Consider the following 23,342-nt stretch of genomic DNA (forward strand, 5'->3'; position numbering starts at 1 on the left):
TCTTTATTTAAATTGAAACATTATTTTGTGTAATCTGCATTGTGAATCCAGAGGCATGTTAAGGTGTGACTGGTTGAGCATCTTGTTGAATAGTTCAGATCGTTATCGACTGCTCATCCTGTTTTTCAGGCCTGGGCCATGGGACGTTTGTAGCAGGAGTTATAGCCAGTATGAGGGAGTGTCAGGGCTTCGCCCCYGACTCTGAGCTCCACATCTTCAGAGTATTCACAAACAACCAGGTACCTGCAGCACAGGCTTAATATATAAGCCCAGTGTTTGATTTTATCTATATCTAAAGAAATACAATGGAAAATTCATTGTCAAATCAAGCCAAAATGTGTGTCTTTTTCACATTTTAGGTTTCCTACACCTCATGGTTTCTGGATGCTTTCAACTAYGCCATCCTGAAGAAAATTGATGTTTTAAACCTCAGCATTGGTGGACCTGACTTCATGGACCATCCTTTTGTTGATAAGGTGAAGCATAAAACTGGGTGTCGCCTGAAGTATTCTTTATTACAACAACTAAATGAGGCGTAGCAGATCAACAGTCGATTCAAAGACGTCAAACAACATGGTTCTCAAGGTGTTCCTCTTTGTGTAATATTGTAAAAGATGCATCAGTTTTTWAAAAAATCATCAGATTAATGGACATTTTAGTCTTGAATCAAACAATAAAAGACCTCCATGTATACATGAAAGCACGTGTTCCTAAAATGAAACAAATTTTTATTGAAAACCAAGTCCATCAAAAGTTTGTTGTTGTGTTTAAAATGCGCTTAAAAATTCACCTGAACTTGTTTTGCGATTATTCCGTACGCTTGACTTCCAGGTGTGGGAGCTGACTGCCAACAAAGTGATCATGGTTTCTGCTATCGGTAACGACGGACCTCTGTATGGGTACGTTCATCTTTTCAGCTTCCACACAGCMAGTGGTGCTTTGAAGGAATCCCATTTTGATCTGAATACTGATTCAGTGGATCTTAGAAAGATGCTGTACCATCAGAGAAGCTGAATGTTGGCCAGTTGTGAACTAGAACTGGAACCAATTGGTTAGCAATAGGTCAACAGTTCCCAGTTTCATTTCTGACATGAGGGCCTTGTTTCCACTGGTTGTGGAATCATTGCTGTTAATATTAGCCTTTAAAGTCTCCCTTGAGCTTTTTATATGTATTTTGAAATGCCTTTCAGCACCTTGAACAATCCAGCTGACCAGATGGATGTGATTGGAGTTGGAGGGATCGATTTTGAGGACAACATAGCTAGGTTTTCCTCCAGAGGCATGACAACTTGGGTAAGTTACACACAATCAGATCTCCAAAGAATTTGTCCACAGCCAAATTTTCTATAAAGTTAGTACTACGCAGAAGTGTGTTCAGTCTGATTATTGTATCTTTGTACAGGAGCTTCCGGGGGGTTACGGCAGAGTAAAGCCCGACATCGTGACCTACGGTTCAGGGGTTCGAGGCTCAGGGTTGAAGGAGGGATGCCGCTCGTTGTCTGGTACCAGCGTGGCCTCTCCTGTGGTCGCAGGTGCCGTCACCCTTTTGGCCAGGTGAGATTCTTAAGCCAGATTAATATACTGTTAGAAAGATGTGTCTTCTTGACGATATTTTAGTTGTACACCCCCCAAACAATCTCTAAAAAGGGAGTTACAGAAGTTTTAATGCCTGCATTTACTGCTAGAGCTTTCCACTTCTGAATTGTAATAATGTTGCAAGTTGATTTTTAAAATGSCAACAGAACAAGCAGGTCCAAGATGCAAAACAGGTTGCATCTTGCACTGCTAAATGTCATTTATTGAAAAAAAAAAAAAAAGAGGACACGGAAAAACACTTAAAATACAGAACCCTGATTGGTCTATCCATCTACCCCTTTGTCCTTCTGTCACACATGAACACCATACTGTAAAAGTTGAACATTTCTGCTTGAGGCAGATAATTAACTCCAGCAATTAAGCATTCCACTTGTTTCCAGTTTCTTCACGTGAAGGACTGGGAAAGCTTTTCTTGACCCAGTCTGCTACTGGTGGATTTGTTATTGTTCTTTGCTCTTGTTCTTGTTTGCAAACGAAATGWTGTTTGGCATTTATGTGCCAGGAAACRAGATGAAATTGGTTTCTGGCAGCAAAATGTTAGATTTTGACAAAGCCAATAAATTCAGTGTCAATGATTGTGGTTAATGGGATATTTCTCTCCTCAGAGACAAAAGAGACCATCTTTAATGTTAGACACCAAAAAGGAAGCTGCCAGAACCCCTCTGCTAACATAACAGATTATTTCTACAAGGAATCCCTGTGCAGAGTGTTTTAGACAGTGTGTGAATTGTAACAGCCTAGTGTAACATTTCAGGATATATATTGCAGATTGCTGAAGCTTAACCTTGTCGTTATCTCTGGCTTTGTAATCCTTTGAGTGCGGAGGCACGCTGCCGATTGTTTTCTGGTGTTATTTCCCATCTTTCAGTATCACATCCCAACACAGTGAAAAGCTCTCTTGTTGCAGAGCCRTTACTGAGCCAGTTTGCCGGCTTACATTACTGTGTTAAACATCACAGACACACACATTCTCCTCTCCGAGTTGCAACCTAGTGAATCCGACACCAGAAGAATCAAGAGAACTCAGCCTGTTCTGATTCCTCCTGCAGCACCGTCCTCAACCGGGAGCTGGTGAACCCCGCCTCCATGAAGCAGGCTCTGATTGCCTCGGCCCGCAGGCTGCCCGGGGTCAACATGTTTGAGCAGGGCCATGGGAAACTGGACCTGATCCGAGCGTATCAGATCCTGAACAGCTATAGACCCCAGGCCAGGTGAGCGCACCAGTGTGAATAAACTAAAACAAAAAAAAACAAACAAAAAAACAAAACAAACACAAGCAGGAAACGGAGGGTTGTGYACAGACAGGGAGCAGGAATCTGTTGAAGTCATGTTGTTTTTACACAAACACACCCAAAGATGATGTAACTCTGAAAAAGACCAACCCWGTGGAGTCCTCTTTGATGAATTTTATGCTCACTGTATGTTTACGTTCAACCTGCAGGGAAAGTCTGCTTTAAACAGCAGTTTCAATTTTATTATAGTCACCCTGTAGATATCAGCAGCAGAAACTGATCTGGATGTGGAATAATCTTATAATCCACATCTATGTGTGTAATTGGTTTGAGAAGCAGTTTGCCTGTACACAAACTCATGATATGTAATCTTTGCTCTCCTGATGTTAGATATTATTTCACAGCTCGATTCCAGCCTTGCATTTGGTCTAACTGGTAAAGTTTCCTCCCAGTCTGTCTCCCAGCTACATCGACTTGACAGAGTGTCCATACATGTGGCCTTACTGCTCTCAGCCAATCTACTACGGAGGAATGCCCACCATCGTTAACGTAACCATCCTCAATGGCATGGGAGTCACGGGCAGGATCGTCGACAAGGTAGGCAGCCAAGATGGTAAATAAATGGGAATCATGGTCCTTATGTTAACTCTGGACTGGCTGTGCTGATCTTACATTCTAGTTTAGTTTATATTTTATATATTTGTAATGAACTCATAGATTAAATGAACATCCTTGCTTTAAGCCCTKCCAGTAAACGTCGCTTAATTCTRTTCAGCCCATCTGGCAGCCGTACCTGCCTCAGAACGGTGACAACATCGACGTGGCCGTCTCATACTCACCTGTGCTGTGGCCGTGGGCCGGCTACCTGGCCGTGTCCATCTCTGTGGCCAAGAAAGCTGCATCGTGGGAGGGCATTGCTCAAGGTCATGTGATGGTCACAGTCGCCTCTCCTGCAGAGAATGATGTAAGTCAGAGGAAAAACACTACAGTAAAAACAACTCTCACATGAGCCGAGTTCCAGTTTTAAATTATTTAGTTAAGATATGAACTTGTACTGTATGGAATTATGAAATTATTGTTAGCTATTTTAGTTTTGCAGTCACATCGGTAGTTCTTTCATTAGCCTCCAATAGCTTTYGTTCTCTTTCTTTTTTTGTGTGTAGGAAATGTATTCCATTAGATCTTGGCCTTTATATAATTTTTTGAAGATATTTTGTAAAGCTCCGGTATGGATCATTTAAAGGGGTCCATCTGTATGGATGTGCTGTAATTATTCGTGTTGTTTCTTTTTCAGTCAGAAGTTGGAGGGGAGCTTACGTCTACAGTCAAGCTACCCATAAAAGTAAAGATCGTGCCCACTCCACCTCGCAGTAAGAGGGTACTGTGGGACCAGTACCACAATCTGCGCTACCCACCCGGCTATTTTCCCCGTGACAACCTCCGCATGAAGAACGACCCACTGGACTGGTACGCTTTTGTAGAAGCTGCTTCATCTTTGACATCTTGCATGAGAGGTTTTTATTGGATTGTTCCTGTAAATCAGCTTGGTTAAAGGTTAGTGGATATTATTCTGGTTCCAGGAATGGGGATCACGTCCACACCAACTTCAGGGACATGTACCAGCATCTGAGGAGCATGGGCTACTTTGTGGAAGTKCTGGGAGCACCTCTGACATGCTTCGACGCCAGCCAGTATGGTACAGACATAGAAACTCAACACCTATAAGAAAATATAGATTCACCATTTTTGGATGTTTTTTCTTGGGTTTTATTTGGACAGATTTCCAAGTGAATATTAAAACTGGGACATGMAATTGAAAACAACTTTTCTGCTTATAGATTTTTTTTTTAAGATGCTTTTTTTTTTATTATTATTATTATTCTAAAGGATTTAAGGGTGACATTTCTTGTTTTGCTGTAGGCACACTGTTAATGGTGGACAGTGAGGAAGAGTATTTTCCTGAAGAGATCACCAAGCTGAGGAGAGACATTGACAACGGCCTGTCGCTCATCATCTTCAGCGACTGGTACAACACCTCGGTGATGAGGAAGGTCAAGTTCTACGATGAAAACACCAGGTAACAACTTGGTGTTTTCATCACCAAGTTGTGATGAAAACTTGGTGATGAAATTTAATCAGTAATTAAATTACTGATTTCTGAGTAATTTAATTGCCTCTGTTGGCATTGTGCTGGAGTTATCACTCTCTCAAAATCAGGTTGATCATTAAACATCATTAAAGAGGTGTGGCTCATGCGATATCTACTTTGAGTGACATTAGACCAGTTTTATTGCAGTGAAGTGTTTGGTACAAACTCATATCTGTTACATATTTATGCAAGGGAAAAAGGCATTGTGATGAATTCTTGTTGCCTTGTACAACATGTTAGAAATCACCATTTGATAYGTTTCATTGCKCTTCATGACATGGAGATTATTTATGTAATATAGAATAATGTAGTGTGCACATAATATATGCAATAGAATACAAATTTAGTTTGATAAGAATTACTAAGGCGTGTGATATTAATATACAAAATCTGACATGAATAAGAGAATTAGTAAAGTTAACACCATATTATAATGTTTTATTTGCATCTTTTTAACAGTCTTTTTTTTATTGTTTCTTCATCTTTTTACCACAACTGAAAACAGATTTTCCAGCATAAATAGAGTTTCCAGTTAATCTCTTGTTGAAAGGGTTGTTTTTGTGTTTTTCTAGGTCCCTAATGTTCTGTTTTTTGTGGACTGCATGTAATTAGCATATTGCGGATTGTGATTTAATTAAAGCTCTGGTTCATGCTTGTTTAAGTGGATGCAAAACAACCTAACAGGCTGGACAAATGCACATAATGATGCACATAATGTTCTCAGTATTATGGAAACAAATTGTAGTAATTTTACCTTATAGTCCAACACTTTATATCTGTCAGTGTTTCAGAATGTGATCATTTTCAARTATGCCTGTGCTGAAATAGTTTAGCATCAACAGCAGAATGCCTTCATCTGTGAAACAAACAATGCGTCCTGTCGCTCCATTATTCAGCACTTCAGTGATGAACGTCCTATTACCTCACAATTACGTTCACCTAGAGTTTTATCGTGTAATARCACTCCCGAGATGAACTGTGTGGGGCAGCTCGCTGTGTCACAAGTTGTCTCCCTGCGGTTTTATTTATGTGTTCGTTCTCTGTAATAGATGTCGTACATCACGGCTTCTCCAATTCGGAGCTCCTCATGCAGATAACCATTACTCAGCTGCTCCGTTTAGATCCTACCAGAGATTTAAAGCAATATATGCATTTAAATACAAACTTCATGGCTTTAAAGTATTCTGACTRGTGGCTCTGTTTTAATATGGAATTGGCCTTGTTATTGCATTTTAAATTATCTTACTCACAGTTGCCTACAGAGATGGTGAGAAAACGTTAGATGTTTATCAGTGTAGCTATTTACAGGGCTTTAGTATCAACAATTATGAATTATATCAGATTTATCAGATTTTTKWAATGTTTTTTGATGCTTTAATTTGAAAACCTGACGTATCTTCTTGCTGCAACCTGCAGACAGTGGTGGATGCCGGACACAGGGGGCGCTAATGTGCCAGCTTTGAACGACCTGATCTCGGTGTGGGGGATGGCTTTCAGCGACGGGCTGTATGAGGGGGACTTCACCCTGGCTGATCATGACAGTAAGATTTTATAGAGTCCTCTGGTATTGCACTGTGAGGCCTTATTGGCACAGAAAATAAATAAAGCTTTTGTCTCTGGCTTTCTTGCAGTGTACTATGCCTCAGGCTGCAGCATTGCCCGTTTCCCAGAAGATGGAATTGTAATTGCCAAGAACCTGAAAGATCAAGGTACCAGGATCCCCCTTAAAGTTTTAAAGGCTGTCAGCCAGCTCTGTGTAGCAGGGAGCTGGCGGGCAGCCCTATAAAGCCAGACAGGCATTTTAATCTGTGTGTTGGATAAAAAAGAAAAAAAAGAGAAAGAAAACTGCTGTGTGTGTGTGTGTGTGTGTGTGTGTGTGTGCAGGTCTGGAAGTATTGAAGCAGGAGACCGCTGTGGTGGAGGGAGTTCCCATCCTGGGCCTGTACCAAACCCCTTCAGAGGGGGGAGGTCGCATCGTTCTGTATGGAGACTCAAACTGTATCGACGACAGTCACAGACAAAAAGGTGAAATCTCTCGTCTCTAATCTGTTTTCACACACCTGGAACTTCTTGTTCAATGTTTTTGCATCTTGTTTATTCCTCAGACTGTTTCTGGTTGCTGGATGCTCTGCTGCAGTATACTTCTTACAGTATGACTCCTCCCAGCCTCAGCCACTCCCACAGCAGAGTGGCGCCTCCTGTAGGYGCAGAGCGGCCACTGCCACAGAGACTGGAAGGTGAGAGGGAAACCCCAGCTCAACTTCTCCTCCACAACGTATCTCATTGGAAATGATCTTTCAAACAGCAGACATTGGAGCACAAATGTCTGCTTCCATCTGAAGTCTTCAAGATCTGAAGTATTGGGGGAAGTCGATTCCTGACACTGAAATACCTCTTTTTCTTTCTCATTGCAATCTGCTACATTTAAAATTTTTGAAAATAATTTCACTGAAACTGCTTTTTTTTCTACAAAATGCCAAGGCTAAATTGGATAAGGGTGGCCATCTTTGAAGTCCTTTTTGCAAAGTTCCAGCTGACGCAATAAAATATAAAAAAAATCATATTTGAATAAATTAAAATGTTGGGTTTGCATAGATGAAGTTTCTGACATATTTTTGTTATTGGATTAAATTAGATCTCCATTAGGGAGATTGCTGCATATTTAGTCATTAGTTTTTAGTTCGCATTTTAATAATGTTCCATAAATTTGTCCACCAAATCTAACTGGTTAGACATAAATGTTTAGTTTTGACAAGAATCTCAGATGTGACTGAGAAACTCCATGTCTTATTTTCCTGTCTGTCTGCTTTTGTAGGTATAATTAAACATTACTTGTATTTTTCAGGGAACCACCTGTACCGTTACTCCAAGGTTCTGGAGGCTCACCTGGGCGACCCTAAGCCACGCCCCCTACCAGCGTGTCCCCACCTATCCTGGGCGAAGCCACAGCCACTCAATGAGACGGCCCCCAGGTGAAACCAAGTCCAATTGAGTTTACGTTTTATGGATCTGTTATTTTAACAATTTATGGGTGTTGGYTTTTTCCTCCCTTGATGGGATTATTTATGAGAACAGGATATGTGAAGTAGGAACGATTCTTTAAATGACTGAATGATGCATTGAAGCTTCCAAAATGAATTAAAATGTGTTGTTTATTCAAACTTTGARTAGAGCTGATGAACCAAAGTGGGATCTATTGGAGCAGAACATGCTGTCTCCTTTTAAAATGTTAATTTGACACTCACTCTCTGCTGCCATCTTCACGTTTCTCCTCTCCACCAGTAACCTATGGAAGCACCAGAAGCTTCTCTCCGTGGATCTGGACAAAGTGGCTTTGCCTAACATGAAGTCATACCGTCCCCAGGTCCGACCCCTGTCCCCTGGGGAGAGCGGGGCCTGGGACATCCCAGGAGGTAACGCAGCTCTACAAGTTTTTGCTGTCAGCTTTCTGAAATGAGAGTTTTGCCGAATTCATCTCTGAATAGAAGAATAAAAGGCAGCCATTGTGTTGGGCGGTTAACCGTTTACTCTTTTTAATGAATTTGGTTTAAGCTTATTCAAGCAAATGTCTGTTTCTGCTCATGTGATATTTGCATAAGTTCAGTTGTAGACAACTGCTAACATAAAAAATATACAGTATAACATCCAGCAAGAARATGTTACTACCAGTCATGCTGCCAGAGCTAYGTTAGTTCGCTACAAGAGCAAAACTGAATCAACTAAAACAAAATCTTTTGGAAAATACTTTGTTAAAGAACTAGAAGTCAGTTTCAATTGACTTAAACAGAATAAATGTCAATATTAAATAGAATAAATCGAAAACTTACTGTAATTAGGTACAATAAATCAATACATTTAAATATTAAAAAATGTWATTTATTTCAATAATTAAAAGCAAAAAGTGAAGGTCATGGTTTGTAACATACTTATTTGTTAAATTTTTTTTGATTATGAGTTACAGTGAACAAAATCCCATTATGCAGCTTTTCAGAATATAAGATTACATGAGGCTGATTTTAAAGACAGAAGTGTTATGCTGTGACCTACACCAGTGTTTCCCAACCCTGGTGCTCAAGGCACACTGACCTGCATGTTTTAGATGTTCCCCTGCATCTAAAACAGGGGAACATCTAAAACATGTTCCCCTGATGAACATGTTCATGAACATGTTCATCAGGGATGGCAATCATCCCCAATCATCAGGGGATGGCAATCATCCCCTGATGATTGCCATCTGGGGTGATTCAGATGGCAATCATCTGAATCACCCCATTCAGATGATTGCAATTCAGCAAAACCCTGTTAATCAGCCAACAATTGAAATCATATGTGCTGAAGCAGGTCAACATCTAAAACATGCAGGTCAGTGTGCCTTGAGGACCAGGTTTGGAAAACGCTGACCTACACAATGATGGAAGACTCCTGACTTGACAAATGTTTGGCAAACAGTCATTGACCACCTCAACTAGGAGGATAAGACACAAAATGGCATTGCCAAAGAAGCTGGTTGTTCAGAGTACTTCATTCATTCACTATAATAAGAAATGGAGGGGAAAATTGTGGTGGATATAGTCATGTTTAAAGAATCTATGTTTCACTTTTTCAATTGAATTACAGAAATGCATTCGATATCCTCGTTGGAGACGCGCCTGTGATGGACAAAGCTGTTCATGGYATTTACTCTCTTTCCCTTTAGGGATAATGCCGGGTCGCTACAACCAAGAAGTTGGTCAGACCATCCCCGTGTTCGCCTTCCTGGGAGCGATGGTTGTTCTGTCATTTTTTGTGGTTCAGCTCACTAAAGCCAAAAGCAAACCGAAGCGCAGGAAACCCCGGATCAAACGGCCCACATACCTCCAGCAGCAGACRGCGACAGCTGGGAAAAACCCCACTGTGTGACTGCATATTTGTACTGTTTCCAAACAGCTGGGCCCAACTCCAGAACTGAGACGTTGAAGATAAGTCAGTGGAGTTGAACTGCTTGGGCAGATTGTTGGACTGCTTTTTAAAGCTCGCTGGACATTAATTGACGTCCAACATCTCCGGGAAACTTTTTTTTTTTGTGCCTCTTGTCCGTTTAAAGCTGTCGTTGGTGTTTTGTGTATTTGTGGACCAATGAACAGTGTTAGACAAAACCCAAGTCTGGGCCCCAAAAGTCCAGCTACAGTCCAAGTACACATTGTGTCAATATTTCCTTTCCTCTTCTTTGACCAAATGGGTTCTTTATAAGTAAAATATCTTACTTTTATATTTATTGAATTTGTTCTTACCCTAAAACATGTTACACTTGTCAGTAACTCTTTAAATAGTTGGCACTCAAACAGGATAAAAGTACTTGACCCTGGTTTTCTATGTCCTGCCCCTATCTGTTGAACATCACTGTTGTTTTTATATTTTATACAGTCAATACATCTGGTCAGGCTTTCTGTTGAAATCCTCCCTTTGGGACTCCAGTTTCTTCAACAGACTTGGTCAGATATCGCATCAATAAAAAAAAGCATCATCAAAGGCATTGTGTTTTTGTTTCACTGTCAGATTTAATCACAAGGGAAAAGTCTGTAGCTGAGGTCTTCAAATCCAGGCCTCGAGCTAAATGCGTCCTTGGTCCAACACAGTTGAATCAAATGACTGATTTGTGACTGGCCCTCTGCAAAACTAGATAAAATACAGAGGAGGYAATTCAGCCATTAATTCAGCCGTGTAGGTGACATGTTCTCGAGGTGGATTCCTTTGTCAATAGTATTTAGTTGGCCGAGTCACAGTCTGGCGATGCAAATAAAATATTGTCAGTGTGAGCACCTCTGACAACATTCAGACAGATTTATTAGCTGACATACATTGCAGTCCAAGCAGCTCTTTGTTATATGCATGTTATGTATAGTGATACAGCAGGAGCTTCTTGAAGAGAGAGGCCCAATTTAATGGTGTTTAATTATGAAGTTAAATTTCTTTTCAGTTATGATTAACATATACAGCTTTCTTAAAACAACCAAAGGTGACATAGTTACTTGATTGTGCTATGATATGGCAATATGTGCCTGGAAAATACATAATGCTATCCCTGTAAGCTGTCCCAATCATCATATAGCCAAAAGCCTTAGACATGCCAGAGTTAGCATGTTGAGGTTTATGAAGTACAGGCACCTTGTTTCRTCTGCCAACAACATGGTGGTGAAAGATTGATTTTTCACAAAATATTCCAAAGTCAATTGTGAGATGGTCTTAACAGCTAAAGTCTGACTCAAACTGGGTGATGAACAGCACAAACGGCAGCATAGCTGCAGCAAGACGGCTAAAAACAATGGTCAGTGTGGTCCAGTGAAAGTTRAGACATTTTGCAGAAAAAAAGATTGAAATAAACTGAAGGAATATTGGTCAAAGAGGGCTGGTTTGGAAAAGTCACAAATCAGTGGTTAAGTAATACCAGAGGTCTGGTATCATGTCCATGAGGCATGTCTTTGTTCACTACCTGGTTCAACACTCTGGCAGGTCAAACCTCAGCATGTCAATGTTCTCCAGAGGCTTACTAGTGAGCCATTGTTTTATTCAGGTGTGTTCAACCACMCAGAGAACTAAAGCATGCAGGATATCATCCTTGAGGTCTGACTTTGGACGCTACTGTCATAAAATCTTCCCTGATGGATGGACGACAGTAATTGCTTCTCTTAAGATTATGTGCGGCTGTGTCTTCGTTTTGGCATTGTGTTAATCCACATGCATGCTCAGAAACTGAAAACTGAACAAAAACTGTGTTTTACAGAAGTGCTCACACTGATGATCATCTAATCCAGTGTATTTGATTATCAGCATGTTGCTGTTAATCTAACTTAAATCCCATGGTRACRGGGTGCAGTTAAACTTTTCACACACAGCCTTTTCATGTTRGCTTTTTTATGCCCAATAAATGATGGCATGGAATATGTTGTGTGTTTTTGTGCACTTGAGGTCCAATATTTTTAATCATTTCATTTTTACTGAAGGCCAGATGTATTTTTAATAATGTCCTGACACGGAGAACCCTTAAGGAGGCTGTGATTTATTTTTTACGATGGCAGTTTACTATAAATAGTTTAKAGCCCATATGTTTGTGATTATTAACTTATGTTGTTATAGTGTGTGTCTGAACCTAGAAGAACAAAAGGATTTATTAATTACTGGTGATGAGCAAAGGGAGARAAAAAAAAGCAGCAGGGTGACATTTAGCTTCAACTAATGTCTGAGCACCGATGATAACATGTTTAACTCCAATCAAGTCCCAGCTGGATTGAGAAATTACAGTGATTTGCTGAGGAGCTGCTGTCATAATTAATATTTCCTGAACATTTAGACATTGCTTCTGTTTTGGTGTCATGAGGAAGTGATAAAAAACTATTTTAGCAGCTCTTCAGAGTGAAAAACTGATTTAAAAAAAGATGAGGTTTACCATGTGAAATTCCTTTTCACCTTGCTGCCTAATAACACACATTTCCTGGTCTGTGCTGAGAAGAAATAACTGCATTCCATACTGAGGAGTAATTTCAGATTGAACAGACAAATCCATCCCAGTCTTGGAGTTGGGACTGATTATGGGCCGGAATCAGTGATGCAGGCTGATTTCATCAGAGTTGCTCCAGGTTCTCTGCTTTGGCTCTTTATCTGAGTCTAATCGGTGAGATCAGGCTGTGAATCTGTCACCTGTCCTCTTTGATGATGGCCCCGCTCTGAAGCTAATCTCTCTTGGAACCTTGGGAAACTGGTAAATGACCCCGGAGATGGCTAGATGCGCTAACGAGATTTGGGAAAGCTGGTGGTGAGAGGAGGTCACATGCACTCTTTCCCTGCAACGTTCCCAGATTTAGGGGGCTTCCTGTTTGGCCAGTCAGGTCACCTGGAAGAATCTTGGTGAAATATTTTAAGTTCTGTGGTACCACTCTGCATCTTACACGCCTGCTTCCCCTCCCGTCCCACCTCCTCACATGTCTTTGGATTAGCCTACCTCCATGTTTCCTTGAGCGTAATGTGTTTCTAGTTGGCCGAGTTGAGAAAAGCTTTTAATGATTTGACAAATGTCAAAATCATAAAAACAGCTTTTAGTTGGATTACATCTAAGTCCAATTTCAGCTGGTTGTTATGAAATGTGTGAACACCTATGCTAGGAGACAAAAAAATATTTTCAAAGTTTACCCCAACCTTTAATGTGACGTATGTCTTACATTATTTAGCTGTCACAAAATCTGTTTGAGGAGGAAAAGGTAAAGAGAAAAAAGAAACTTGGAATAACCTGGTTGCATACGTTTGCAGACCCTTAAACTAATAATACCTTGTTAAATCACCTTTTGCTTCTCTTTCAGCATCTGTCTTTGGTATGTGTCAGTCACTGTTTTTAAAGAACCTGATTGAACTGTAAAAATTCAGCTAACCTGGCAAGATCTTGTTAGCATTTGCTCTTTATCGTCCTTATATAAAACTACACTTTGCAAAGAGATTAAAAAGAGCCAAAATCATTTAAGTGCACAAATATAAGTCAGGAAAAAAGTACCCCAAAAATCATGTCTTAAAAATCTGATTTGACCCAAATGGACAATCTCTCAAAACTTTGAGACAGCATGGATTATGTTCAGATGAAACATAATCCACGTTGGGGCAAAAACTGGGACTTTTTGGCCCATCTCCAAAAGACAACCGTATAGCCAACTGTCTCCGTGGGTAACTTGTCTTCAGCTAGAATTAGAAACGGGATATTATTTTAAAAATGTTGGTGAATCTCACTATACATCAAAATTACAAAAGTAAAAATCTAAAATATTAGAATACTTATACCCTTCTGTAGCAGATGTTCTCCATTAGAGTATTGAAATAAAGAATATAACTGTGGAGGAGACAAAAATAAGTGTAATGGTCATCTTTATAATGACCATCTCGATCAATGTCAGAAAGGACTAGCTTTGATTAGTTCTTTGTTTATTTACTAACATTAATTAGTAATATAATGAACTGTTAATGAATGAATATTACTTTGTGTGCATTAAGCTTGCTTTGTTGCCCTTGATAGCAACTCTTTTAGAATGTCTAGTAGTTCGTAATTCATCACTTATTGAACAAATAAAAAATCAAGAGTTGTAGTATCTCTTGATACTACAACATCTTATCATAGACATAAGATGTTTAGCAAAAAAAAAAAAAAAGAAGTAATAAATTAAAAATCAATGCATCTCAGTTTTATACGCAGGTGTACAATAAATGTTAAGCTTCCGAGCGGTCCCTGAAGGCAGCAGCTGGCCTACAGACCGACCCTCCCCTCTACCCGGGGCTCACCTGTTTTCAGTGGGCGACCGTCGGTGCTCAGAGTGCCGCTCTGGCGGACGCCGAATCTCGCTGTGATTCTTTTGCCGACCCGAGCATGGAAGAGTTAGCTAGGGAGAGCATCAGCCTGCTGGCCTCAACCTCTGACAAGCCACCGCTGGACGTGGGGCACCGGCTGGGCTCCATGGGAGCCGTCTTCATCATGCTGAAGTCCGCTTTGGGCGCCGGGCTGCTGAACTTCCCCTGGGCGTTCTCTAGAGCCGGGGGCGTTCGGAGCGCGGTCACCGTGGAGCTGGTGAGAGCGCTCTCATTTTAAGATTCTTTAAAAAAAAAAAGTGTTATATTCAAGGGTTAGAAAGAGCACATTAGTTTAAAAGTAACATTTATCTCTACATGGGGTGAGTTTTATAGATATTTGGAATTTCTGATGCAGAATTGTAGGTAAATTAACCTGATTTGTTTCACCTGAGATGTCATTAAGTCTGATTTCAGCTCTATTTAATTTCCTTAAGGAGTTTTCCTGACTCTTCATGTTTTAAGTTCGTCCCACAGTACAAAGAGATGAATGTGCAGATTGGACATTATTCTTGAACTGTATTTATCTTTGTGGACTAAATGAAAACTCTGCTCTTATCTCTAGTTAAAGTTTTAAAAGTGGCTTCTTGTAAAAAAAAAAAAAAAAAGTTGGATTCTTTGTTCTTTTTGGGAATAAATAGCCATCCTGTTAATTTAAATCTAAACTCTGCATTCAACGTAACGTGAAGTACACATTTTGCTTTATTTTGGCTGTTCTTCAAACTTGTTTGACTTGCAAAATTATTATATATTGCGTTCAATGTAAATGTTTTTTACGTTGAACTCAAAATTTTAAATTACACATTTATTATATTTAGAAGTTAAAGTTTAGTGTTGCTGTGTTTGAAATAAGGATGTTATCAATTTATTTAAAATATCAGGAAGTATAAAGATTAAACAAATTTGTTTGGTAACAATTTGTCTTCTTTGTACAAGAAGATGAAGTGCTATATTTTTTAAACGCAACAAGAGGATTAAATCGTTATGTGCAGAACAGACTATTGAAGTGATTTCATCATGTACAAATTTTACCTCTTAAAGACAAAGTTTGGAAATCTGTTTTGAATGGCTTTTTCTTTTAATTTGCTTAGTGTAAGATGTTATTTATAGCTAGCTAGTATGAGATCTAATATAAAAAAAAAACAGATGTGGAATAAGATGCACCTAAACATGGCAACAGTTGTTTTTTAATCTAACAATGCCTTTTGCATCCATATTTTGTTTACAGTAAACTTCTCTATAGCTCTACAAGACATAAAAATCATTCCTCTTAATTTGCTTCTGCAAATAATAAAAAAAATACTTTCTGAAAACTATGGATGATCAAGAATGTGGGCAACTTGATTATTCAAATCAATGATGTCTTTAATGTTTTCAAAAACATGACATTGCTTCAGTGTTGGTGGGTGCAAATGAAAAATCCCTCGAAAGGGAAGAGTTGCAGTCATGCGTCTCTGTCCTCAGATCTCGCTCGTGTTCCTGATCAGTGGCCTGATCATTCTGGGCTATGCCTCCTCCATCAGTCGTCAGCACACCTACCAGGCGGTGGTGAAGAAGCTGTGCGGCACGGCCATTGGTCAGCTGTGTGAGATCTGCTTCATCTTCAACCTTTTCATGATCTCTGTGGCCTTTCTGGTCGTAGTGAATGACCAGCTGGAAAAGTGTGAGTAACGATTGCCTTTTTTGTGGCTGCACTTCTGTAGCTAATGTTTGTTGCCTTGCGCCAGATGTGTGTTTTTCTTTAAGTTTGGTGACAATTGTATTCATATTCATACTTGGTGAGATAATTGCATTGTTTTAGGACTGTATGTGACTGCGTATTGGCTTATTATTGATCTGATTTGTAATATAGCCAGCGCTGACGCTTGGCAAATGTGGATCATGAACTGCTTGTAGGGTACCAGTTTCCCAGGGACAGAAGTTGTGACAAGTCAGGATAATTATAGTATATATAGCAACATATTTAAAATAAACATGTATGTAGTCAAGCAAAACTAAAATTAGCTTGAGGAAAAGATGACACTTAGGTTCTATGAAATTCAGTTTTATTTTTATTTCCCAAATTCCCCTCTTTCCATTTTTATTTTTCTGAAAATGCATCTGATCTATTCTAACTGCATTCAATATGATATGGAGTGAATGAAAACAATTCAACAAATCAATAGTCAAAGTTATTTATATTTATTGTTCAGGTTTTATAGGTGTAACAAAGTGCTGTGGATGAGCAGAACATTTAATGATTTTTTTCCCCAAAGTATTTAAGTGTTTCAGTGTTATTGTTTTAAATAACAAAAATCGCACAATTTTAATATTTAAAATGATTATTCCCTCTCTTTTAAAAATTCCCTATTAATCTCCACTCAAAGATATTTGTCCATTAAAGAAACCAGAAAACGGTAAGCCCTTTTGCATAGTTACATAAAGATCAAGACCTTTGTTCATTTTTAATTTTTACATCTGTCCCAGACATCTCTGTTAAAGTTTGATGACTGTCTGTGTTTTTGTGCTTCTCTCTCTCTTCTTCTCCTTCTACTCGCTGCTATTCGAGAACAGCAGTGAAAGTTGCTCAGCTTTCACTGAGAGGAAGAGAAACAAGAAAAAAATCTCTTGTATTTTATTGTCATATACCAAAAAACGTAGCAAAGCTTTTATTGTGGTTTATCTGGAAGGCTTTTGTCACCACATTACAAGTTATGCCTAAATATTTTTCTGTTACATGATTTATTTTTCACAAATCTCACACTTGTAGTTGAATTTCCAGTAATTAAACTCTCGTCAGGTTCTTGACGGTCTTGAGTCAAGTCATTTTTTTTAAAGTGGTATTTAATATTGTACCACATTTTACAAATAATTTCCTAATTAGCACTATTCATGGTTGACTAGACTGTTCTAAGTTTTTGTCAGCATCAAATGTATTACAAAAGGAAATGGTCAAAAATAGCCCTTCTCACTTTATTGCAGAGATGTTGCTCTTTATCGTCCTTGTAAGCAGAATTTCACGTACATTAAATTTTTTTGGACCACTGTCATCTACAATTTTGTCAGAAAGGTACAGAGATAAGTAAGCTTTGTTGTGTGACAACATTTCCATTCAGACTGCCTTTTTTTTCTGTCCTCTATTGACAATTGGTGTGTCATGTCACTATGTTCATTTGGTCAAGTTTAATAGATTTTTAATCAGGCTAAAGTTCCCTCAAGTTAAGACTATACAGTGATAAAAACGGATGCTTCTGGAGTAAGCACATACAAAAGAAAATTTAAAAATGTGGAGAAGTTAAATGTCATATCACAGGTACATCTAAATAAATTGGGATACTGTGTAAAAGTGCAAATATTTCTTGCCATTTCTTATAATCTTGATGATTATGACTATAGCTTTGATGAGCAATAAAGAATATTAAACATTTTCACAATCATTTTTTGAAATGTACCAGTATGATGCCAATCTTACTTGCGTGAGGATGACAGAGGTATCATCATTTTCTTCATATTATCACATTGAATAAAACTTTCTTGTGATGTCTTTTTGTGCCCTCTTTAGTTGGACTAGTGTTCAGAATTAATTAAAATTCTTGAGTACAGCCTATATTTGCCCAGGCACAATGAAATGACAACCTCAGAGAAATCTCAAATTATTAAGATAATAAAATAGATATTTTGTCTGTCATAATTTAACCGAATGTCACTCATGCTTAACAGAGACTCAAAATAAACATCTTGATCAAATATGCATCCTAAGCTTTTGTTTTTGCATCTGGTTTCTGTCCTTTAGTGTGCAACACTCTGTATGAGCTGGCGACTGCTCTGCCAAAATCTGAGATGCCCTATCACTTTTACACTGACCACCGATTTGCCCTGGTTCTGCTCTGCTTCTTCCTCATCATGCCAATGTCCATCCCCAAGGAGATCACCATCCAAAAATACACCAGGTTGTGTAATTTATCGCCTTTTTAAGTAATTTTCTTTTCCATAGGACCACAGGTGTGGCTCAAACAACATTTACCAGTTGAAACAATGTAAATAATTAACAAAGGATGCCCTAATGCAATATGTTTTCTCTAAAACTGTTTTTCTTGTCCTTTCCTAGTGTTCTGGGTACTCTAGCTGCAACCTACCTGACTGTATCCATAATCATAAAGTACTTCACCATGCCGACTGCTCCAGATCACAGAAGCCCTCTCTACTCCAGTGGGTATGTGAAACAGATCCGTTATTTGAGATATCTTTAACTTGGTTTAACCATAAATCTCTTTGGAATCTAAATCAGACATCACTGTTTAAACTCTCTCCATCACTGGCTTACTTGCTCATTACATTGAGCTTTATTACTCAATGCAGTGCAGGAAGGACTCTGCTAAGATTAATATCCCATGTCACTGATCCCGTTTGTGTTCATGGATGGGAACTCAAAGTTTAGTTGTTGAGAGGAGGGTGTCTGGTTTGGGAACTTCAGGGTTTCATTGCTTTTTACTGATTATGCAGCTCTATTGGTTTCTTTGGGTCATGATGTTCAGTGTGGTTTGGAGCGTTTGACCATAGATCTTGATCAGAAAAGGCCATGCTTCTGGATGGGGGTATCTAAAGTGCCTTGTTTATGAGTTTTAGTAGGATGGAGTGAGAGATGGGCAGATGGATTGGGGCTTTTTCTCCCGGAATGCAGGTGGTGCTCAAGTTTGTTGTGGTAGAGAAAGAGCCAAACCAAAAAGGAAAGCAGGAGATATGATGACTCAAAGGATGAGACTCTGGATATCTTCTGACGGYTATACTTGGCTTCTAAAGATGGAGTAAGGACAAGTGCAGGATGATGAATGGCAGTGGGGAGGAACATCATTAAATGTTCTGATTATAACAAAAACTCCAGATAAAGTCTTGATGTGTCCACAGGACTGGCGCCTGGGGATCGATGTTCAGCGTGATCCCAACCATCTGCTTTGGTTTCCAGGTGAGTTCAACAATTTGCTTTAGTTTTTTTTTTTTTTTTTGGGACCATTTGAGACTGGTTTCACATGTCGGCATCAGGGTATTGCAAAACCGCGGATCACTCTGTGCAGCCGTGTGTTCTGTATTTCAGTAAAGAAGTTGGTTTAAATCTTGTATATTGATTTGGAAGTTTGCGCTTTCTCCGAAAAAGTGTTTCTATACAGTGTAAGGTTAGCAGGTTGACCTTCTCTGTCGACTTTGTTATGTTTAATATTGCAGAGTGTGTGAGCTCGGAGCTCATTCTGTCAGTCTGAAGTAGGACTGATTTATGTGCAACTGCCCAGCTTGCCCTTGTAGCCCCTGAAGGCTGCTGTCAGTAGGATCTAATAAAGCCAAAGGAAAAGTGCAACTGGATTGATACATTCCTTCTCACACCAACACTCTGTCAGGGTGAGTGATTGCTGTGCAGAGGGTTGAAAAGAGAGCTGATGAGGTCCTGATCGAAGGGGAAGGTACGAACAGAGAAGGAAGATTTTAAAGCAGCTGATGGCAGCTGGGACAGGAGTGAGAATCCTGAAATCTTGATGGCTTAACTCTGAGACGTTGTTGAACTTTGAGCTTTCCTTTAACTCTTGACTTCATGCTGGAATCACATCAGCAACATGGTTTCGTATGATGATCTACAAGTTATGTCCCTGGTGGGAAGAAACCAGTGCCCCAGGTTGTTGACTTAAAACTGTTTCTTATTATGCTGGTTTTAATAACGTCGAGTGTAGTGCATTCTCTTCTTGTATAATTGCCAAATGTGTGATAGATTATGTAGGTTAAAGAGCCAAATTTCATATCTAAACTGCATCGTTTTAAAGGTTGGAGATTTACAATGTTTCAGCATGAACTTTCATTACAGTGTGGACAAGGGCTAATTAAACTTTATTGCTCATTTGAAGAAAAGGTCTTTTGAATAAAATCATGGTCAAGGAATTTCTCTGCCATAAAGAGGACACCAGCTGCTACTGTAGACTGAATCTAATTTTAGCTTGACATGCTGGGGAGTTTTGTCATTCAGTTCGACTGTTTTGCAGATGGATCTAAAAAGAGAAACCAAATTTGGATGTTCATTATTGCGACCTGTAACCTTTTCAGCTGGTTGTTCAACATAGCATAAGAGGAGTTTCTCTCCTTGCAGTGCCATGAGGCTTCCATCGCCATCTACAGCAGCATGGAGAACCAGCGGCTTTCTCACTGGGCCTTCGTCTCTGTGGTCGCGATGATTGTCTGCCTCGTTATTTACTCCCTCACAGGTCAGACCACCTTCTGTTTCACCTGTGTGACTTTTTCTCCCCTCCATAACACAACAGTGGACTTACAGAGGCATCGTTCCTTGGTTTTTGCTTTAGGGGTTTACGGGTACCTGACATTTGGAAAGACTGTGGCTCCAGATATTTTAATGTCGTACTCCAACCATGACAAACTCATGCTCGTTGCCAGACTGCTGTTTGGAGTCTCCATCATCACCATCTATCCCATCATCGTGTTGCTGGGCAGGTCAGCCATGTTGCTTTTAAAACCAGTGTGAGCCTCTCTTGGCTATCATTGTTACTTGCTGGATAGTTTCTCTATTTTGGAGCGGTTCTCTGATCCCGAGAGATGGCCCTTCAGCAGATTAGCGGCTTCTTTTCTCTGTTATTCTCCAAACTCAATCTGATGTGTCTCTGCTCTATTGTGTCTTTCAAGTCTCATTATGTATTTTAATGTTGTGTTTGGCTACATTACATTCTGAACACATCAGATCGGTGATTCAGGACCCTCTGCTGAGCCGGTGGCGGAGACGGGGCGAGGCGCTGATGGTGAAGTTAGAATGTCGCAGCCGATGGGTGCTGACGGTTCTGTGGATAATGATGACGCTACTCATTGCTCTGTTTGTACCAGACATCAGTAAAGTTATCGGTGTCATTGGAGGAATCAGTGCCTTTTTCATCTTTATATTCCCAGGTAGAGATCTTGTCATGTAGGGACGTTCAATAAAACCTGTTGCTGTTCTGTTAAAGAGTGTGTGTGTGTTTGTTTCTACAGGACTCTGTTTGATGTTTGCCATGCAATCTGAGCCAGTATCCTGCAAGACCAGGTGAGGACAAGCTTCATCCAAATGTTAATGAATTTAACTGTGAATTAATCTGAATTACTCATTCAAAACAGCTGTTTTAGCAGCTGTTTTTTTTTTTATTATTATTTTTTTTTTCATTCCCTGTAGTGAGTCCACATAATTTGATTAGATCTGTGCAAACCCAAAGCGGAGCTAAAACCAGCAAATAAACTGCCAACATCTCGTGTAGCAGGACAACCAGTTAATACATCAGTATTTATTATTTCTTACTATCCCACAAAAATTATGATTTCAGTTTGTTCAGTTCTTTTTGTATTCCTTTTATTGGTTAATTTCTACAAGCCTCAATGAATTGGTTCAGCTTGTCAGCAAAAGAAAATAAAAACTAAAGTAAATAGAAAAAAACGTTTTTTTACCTTAAGCCCCTTTATAGGGAAAAAAATAGTTTACATATATGAAAATAAATGTGGCAATACTATGGAAAAACAATACTTTATTTGCAGTATTTTGGTCTGTGTATGTGTGAAGATATTTTTAAAATATTTTAAACATCCAATTTTTTGCATTACAGTACGGACAATTTATTCTTAGGTGATCATTCATTTATTAATTATTGAATTTAATTAGATTTAATATTTAGTTAAATTAAATCATATTTAATTTCACTAAGATTTAATGGAACTTTGTGCTGGCAAAAAAAAAAAATACTTCTAGAACATTTTGTGGATAATTGTATATCTTCTTAACACATGTCTAAAATTAACCACAACTAGACATGATTTGATTGCTAGTATTTTTCCAACAATTAATCTGGCAGTACGTCGGACATGCGAGCATCTTAATGTAAATAAAGGTTTGTAGTTGCAACACTAACCTGTGTCATGAGATGTAAACTTTGTGTATACTGATGTAGTTTTTTTCCCCAATTCTTTCCAGAATCACCCTTACCATTTGGGGAGCAGTGACCCTGATCTGTGGAGCCTTTATTTTTGGTCAGAGCACAACCATCGCTGTCATGGAGCTCCTTGGAAAGATCTGACCTCTCAGGGAACCTTCTGTTAATAAGTCTGAACTGTTTTGCTCCTCCTGAGATCAGTTATGGCTCTTGATTGACGGACAACAGAACCTGAATACTGAGGACACACACACAACTTGTACAGCTTTCAGCTCAATGCTTTCAATGCACTGGGACACAGCCAGTAAAACGGTACTGTTGAAGATTTTTTTTTTAATGTGAATTTATTGATTATAGCTGCACTGTGACAAAAAAAACAACTAAAAAATCTTTCTGCTACTGTGTCCATGACTGAGTGAAACTTTAATGTGTTTTCTTGCCATTTGTTGATGCTGTTGTTGGGGCCCTGTTTTTATTCATTTATGAAGAAGGGGTCCAAACTTCAGTTACACCCATCAGTTTTCTTTGCCAATTTAGATTTCTGATTGACTCTGTCCTGCCAGGACCATAAAAGGAAAAAGAGAAAATGTGGTGTAGGTTTTTTTTTTTGTTGTTGAAATAAATAGTTGAGCAGAATACATCGAAAATGGGGGGGGGATCCAGTCATCCCCATTCATGCAACAAAACATGTAATTCATATTTATCTGATTTATTAAATTAAAAAGTGCATCAAAAATACATGGGGGTTTATTGATATGAGTGGCATGCATCCATAGATTTTAGGCATTTGCCTTTTGATCACTAAGGAAAACTGGCCTTTTCATTGATTGGTACAAATAATTGCTCTAGTCCAAATAAAAAGAATGCAATTAAAACACAAACGAATGGTTTTAATTAGCGCAGATTTAAAAATGAATGTATAAGTGGGGATATTTCCAGGACTTCTTGATTAAATCCAAAAAATAATTTTCAGATTATTACCTTTTTTGGACTAAAATGTATCTAAAACCAGTTCAGTCCCATGTTCAAAAGAAATGTTCTTTCTGGCCAGGAACCAGCACCCAGTGTTTGTGGAAATTGGCAGTAGAT

At 39.0% G+C, this 23,342-nt stretch overlaps 2 protein-coding genes across 3 annotated transcripts in view; both read left to right on the forward strand.

Moving 5' to 3' along the window:
* The window catches only part of mbtps1 (membrane-bound transcription factor peptidase, site 1), a 21,287-nt gene extending 10,798 nt beyond the window's left edge, over positions 1-10,489 (forward strand). Inside the window, exons 5-22 of the mRNA XM_008411871.2 lie at positions 94-239; positions 360-476; positions 832-899; positions 1,191-1,293; positions 1,403-1,554; positions 2,646-2,807; positions 3,281-3,425; positions 3,604-3,792; positions 4,123-4,295; positions 4,409-4,524; positions 4,749-4,905; positions 6,394-6,518; positions 6,609-6,686; positions 6,862-7,002; positions 7,083-7,214; positions 7,823-7,949; positions 8,260-8,390; positions 9,674-10,489. Of these exons, the coding sequence (XP_008410093.1) occupies positions 94-239; positions 360-476; positions 832-899; positions 1,191-1,293; positions 1,403-1,554; positions 2,646-2,807; positions 3,281-3,425; positions 3,604-3,792; positions 4,123-4,295; positions 4,409-4,524; positions 4,749-4,905; positions 6,394-6,518; positions 6,609-6,686; positions 6,862-7,002; positions 7,083-7,214; positions 7,823-7,949; positions 8,260-8,390; positions 9,674-9,876 (2,465 nt within the window). The 3' untranslated portion in view covers positions 9,877-10,489. The remainder of the gene's footprint in view (positions 1-93; positions 240-359; positions 477-831; positions 900-1,190; positions 1,294-1,402; positions 1,555-2,645; positions 2,808-3,280; positions 3,426-3,603; positions 3,793-4,122; positions 4,296-4,408; positions 4,525-4,748; positions 4,906-6,393; positions 6,519-6,608; positions 6,687-6,861; positions 7,003-7,082; positions 7,215-7,822; positions 7,950-8,259; positions 8,391-9,673) is intronic.
* Positions 10,490-14,216: 3,727 nt separating this feature from the next.
* On the forward strand, positions 14,217-22,643 carry slc38a8a (solute carrier family 38 member 8a). Of its 2 annotated transcripts, XM_008411661.2 has the most exons (11): positions 14,217-14,554; positions 15,799-15,997; positions 18,107-18,263; positions 18,422-18,526; positions 19,219-19,276; positions 20,441-20,555; positions 20,652-20,799; positions 21,044-21,101; positions 21,184-21,246; positions 21,328-21,379; positions 22,295-22,381. In XM_008411661.2, the coding sequence occupies exons 1-10, from the start codon at positions 14,357-14,359 to the stop codon at positions 21,337-21,339; spliced, it is 1,113 nt and encodes a 370-aa protein (XP_008409883.1). In that variant the 5' UTR covers positions 14,217-14,356; the 3' UTR covers positions 21,340-21,379; positions 22,295-22,381. The 2 variants fall into 2 exon arrangements, with proteins under 2 accessions (XP_008409883.1, XP_008409882.1); XM_008411660.2 differs by having other exon boundaries at positions 14,218-14,554; positions 21,044-21,246; positions 22,295-22,643.
* Positions 22,644-23,342: the final 699 nt, after the last annotated feature.

This window comes from Poecilia reticulata, linkage group LG6 (genome assembly GCF_000633615.1).
Source record: "Poecilia reticulata strain Guanapo linkage group LG6, Guppy_female_1.0+MT, whole genome shotgun sequence".
NCBI lineage: Eukaryota > Metazoa > Chordata > Actinopteri > Cyprinodontiformes > Poeciliidae > Poecilia > Poecilia reticulata.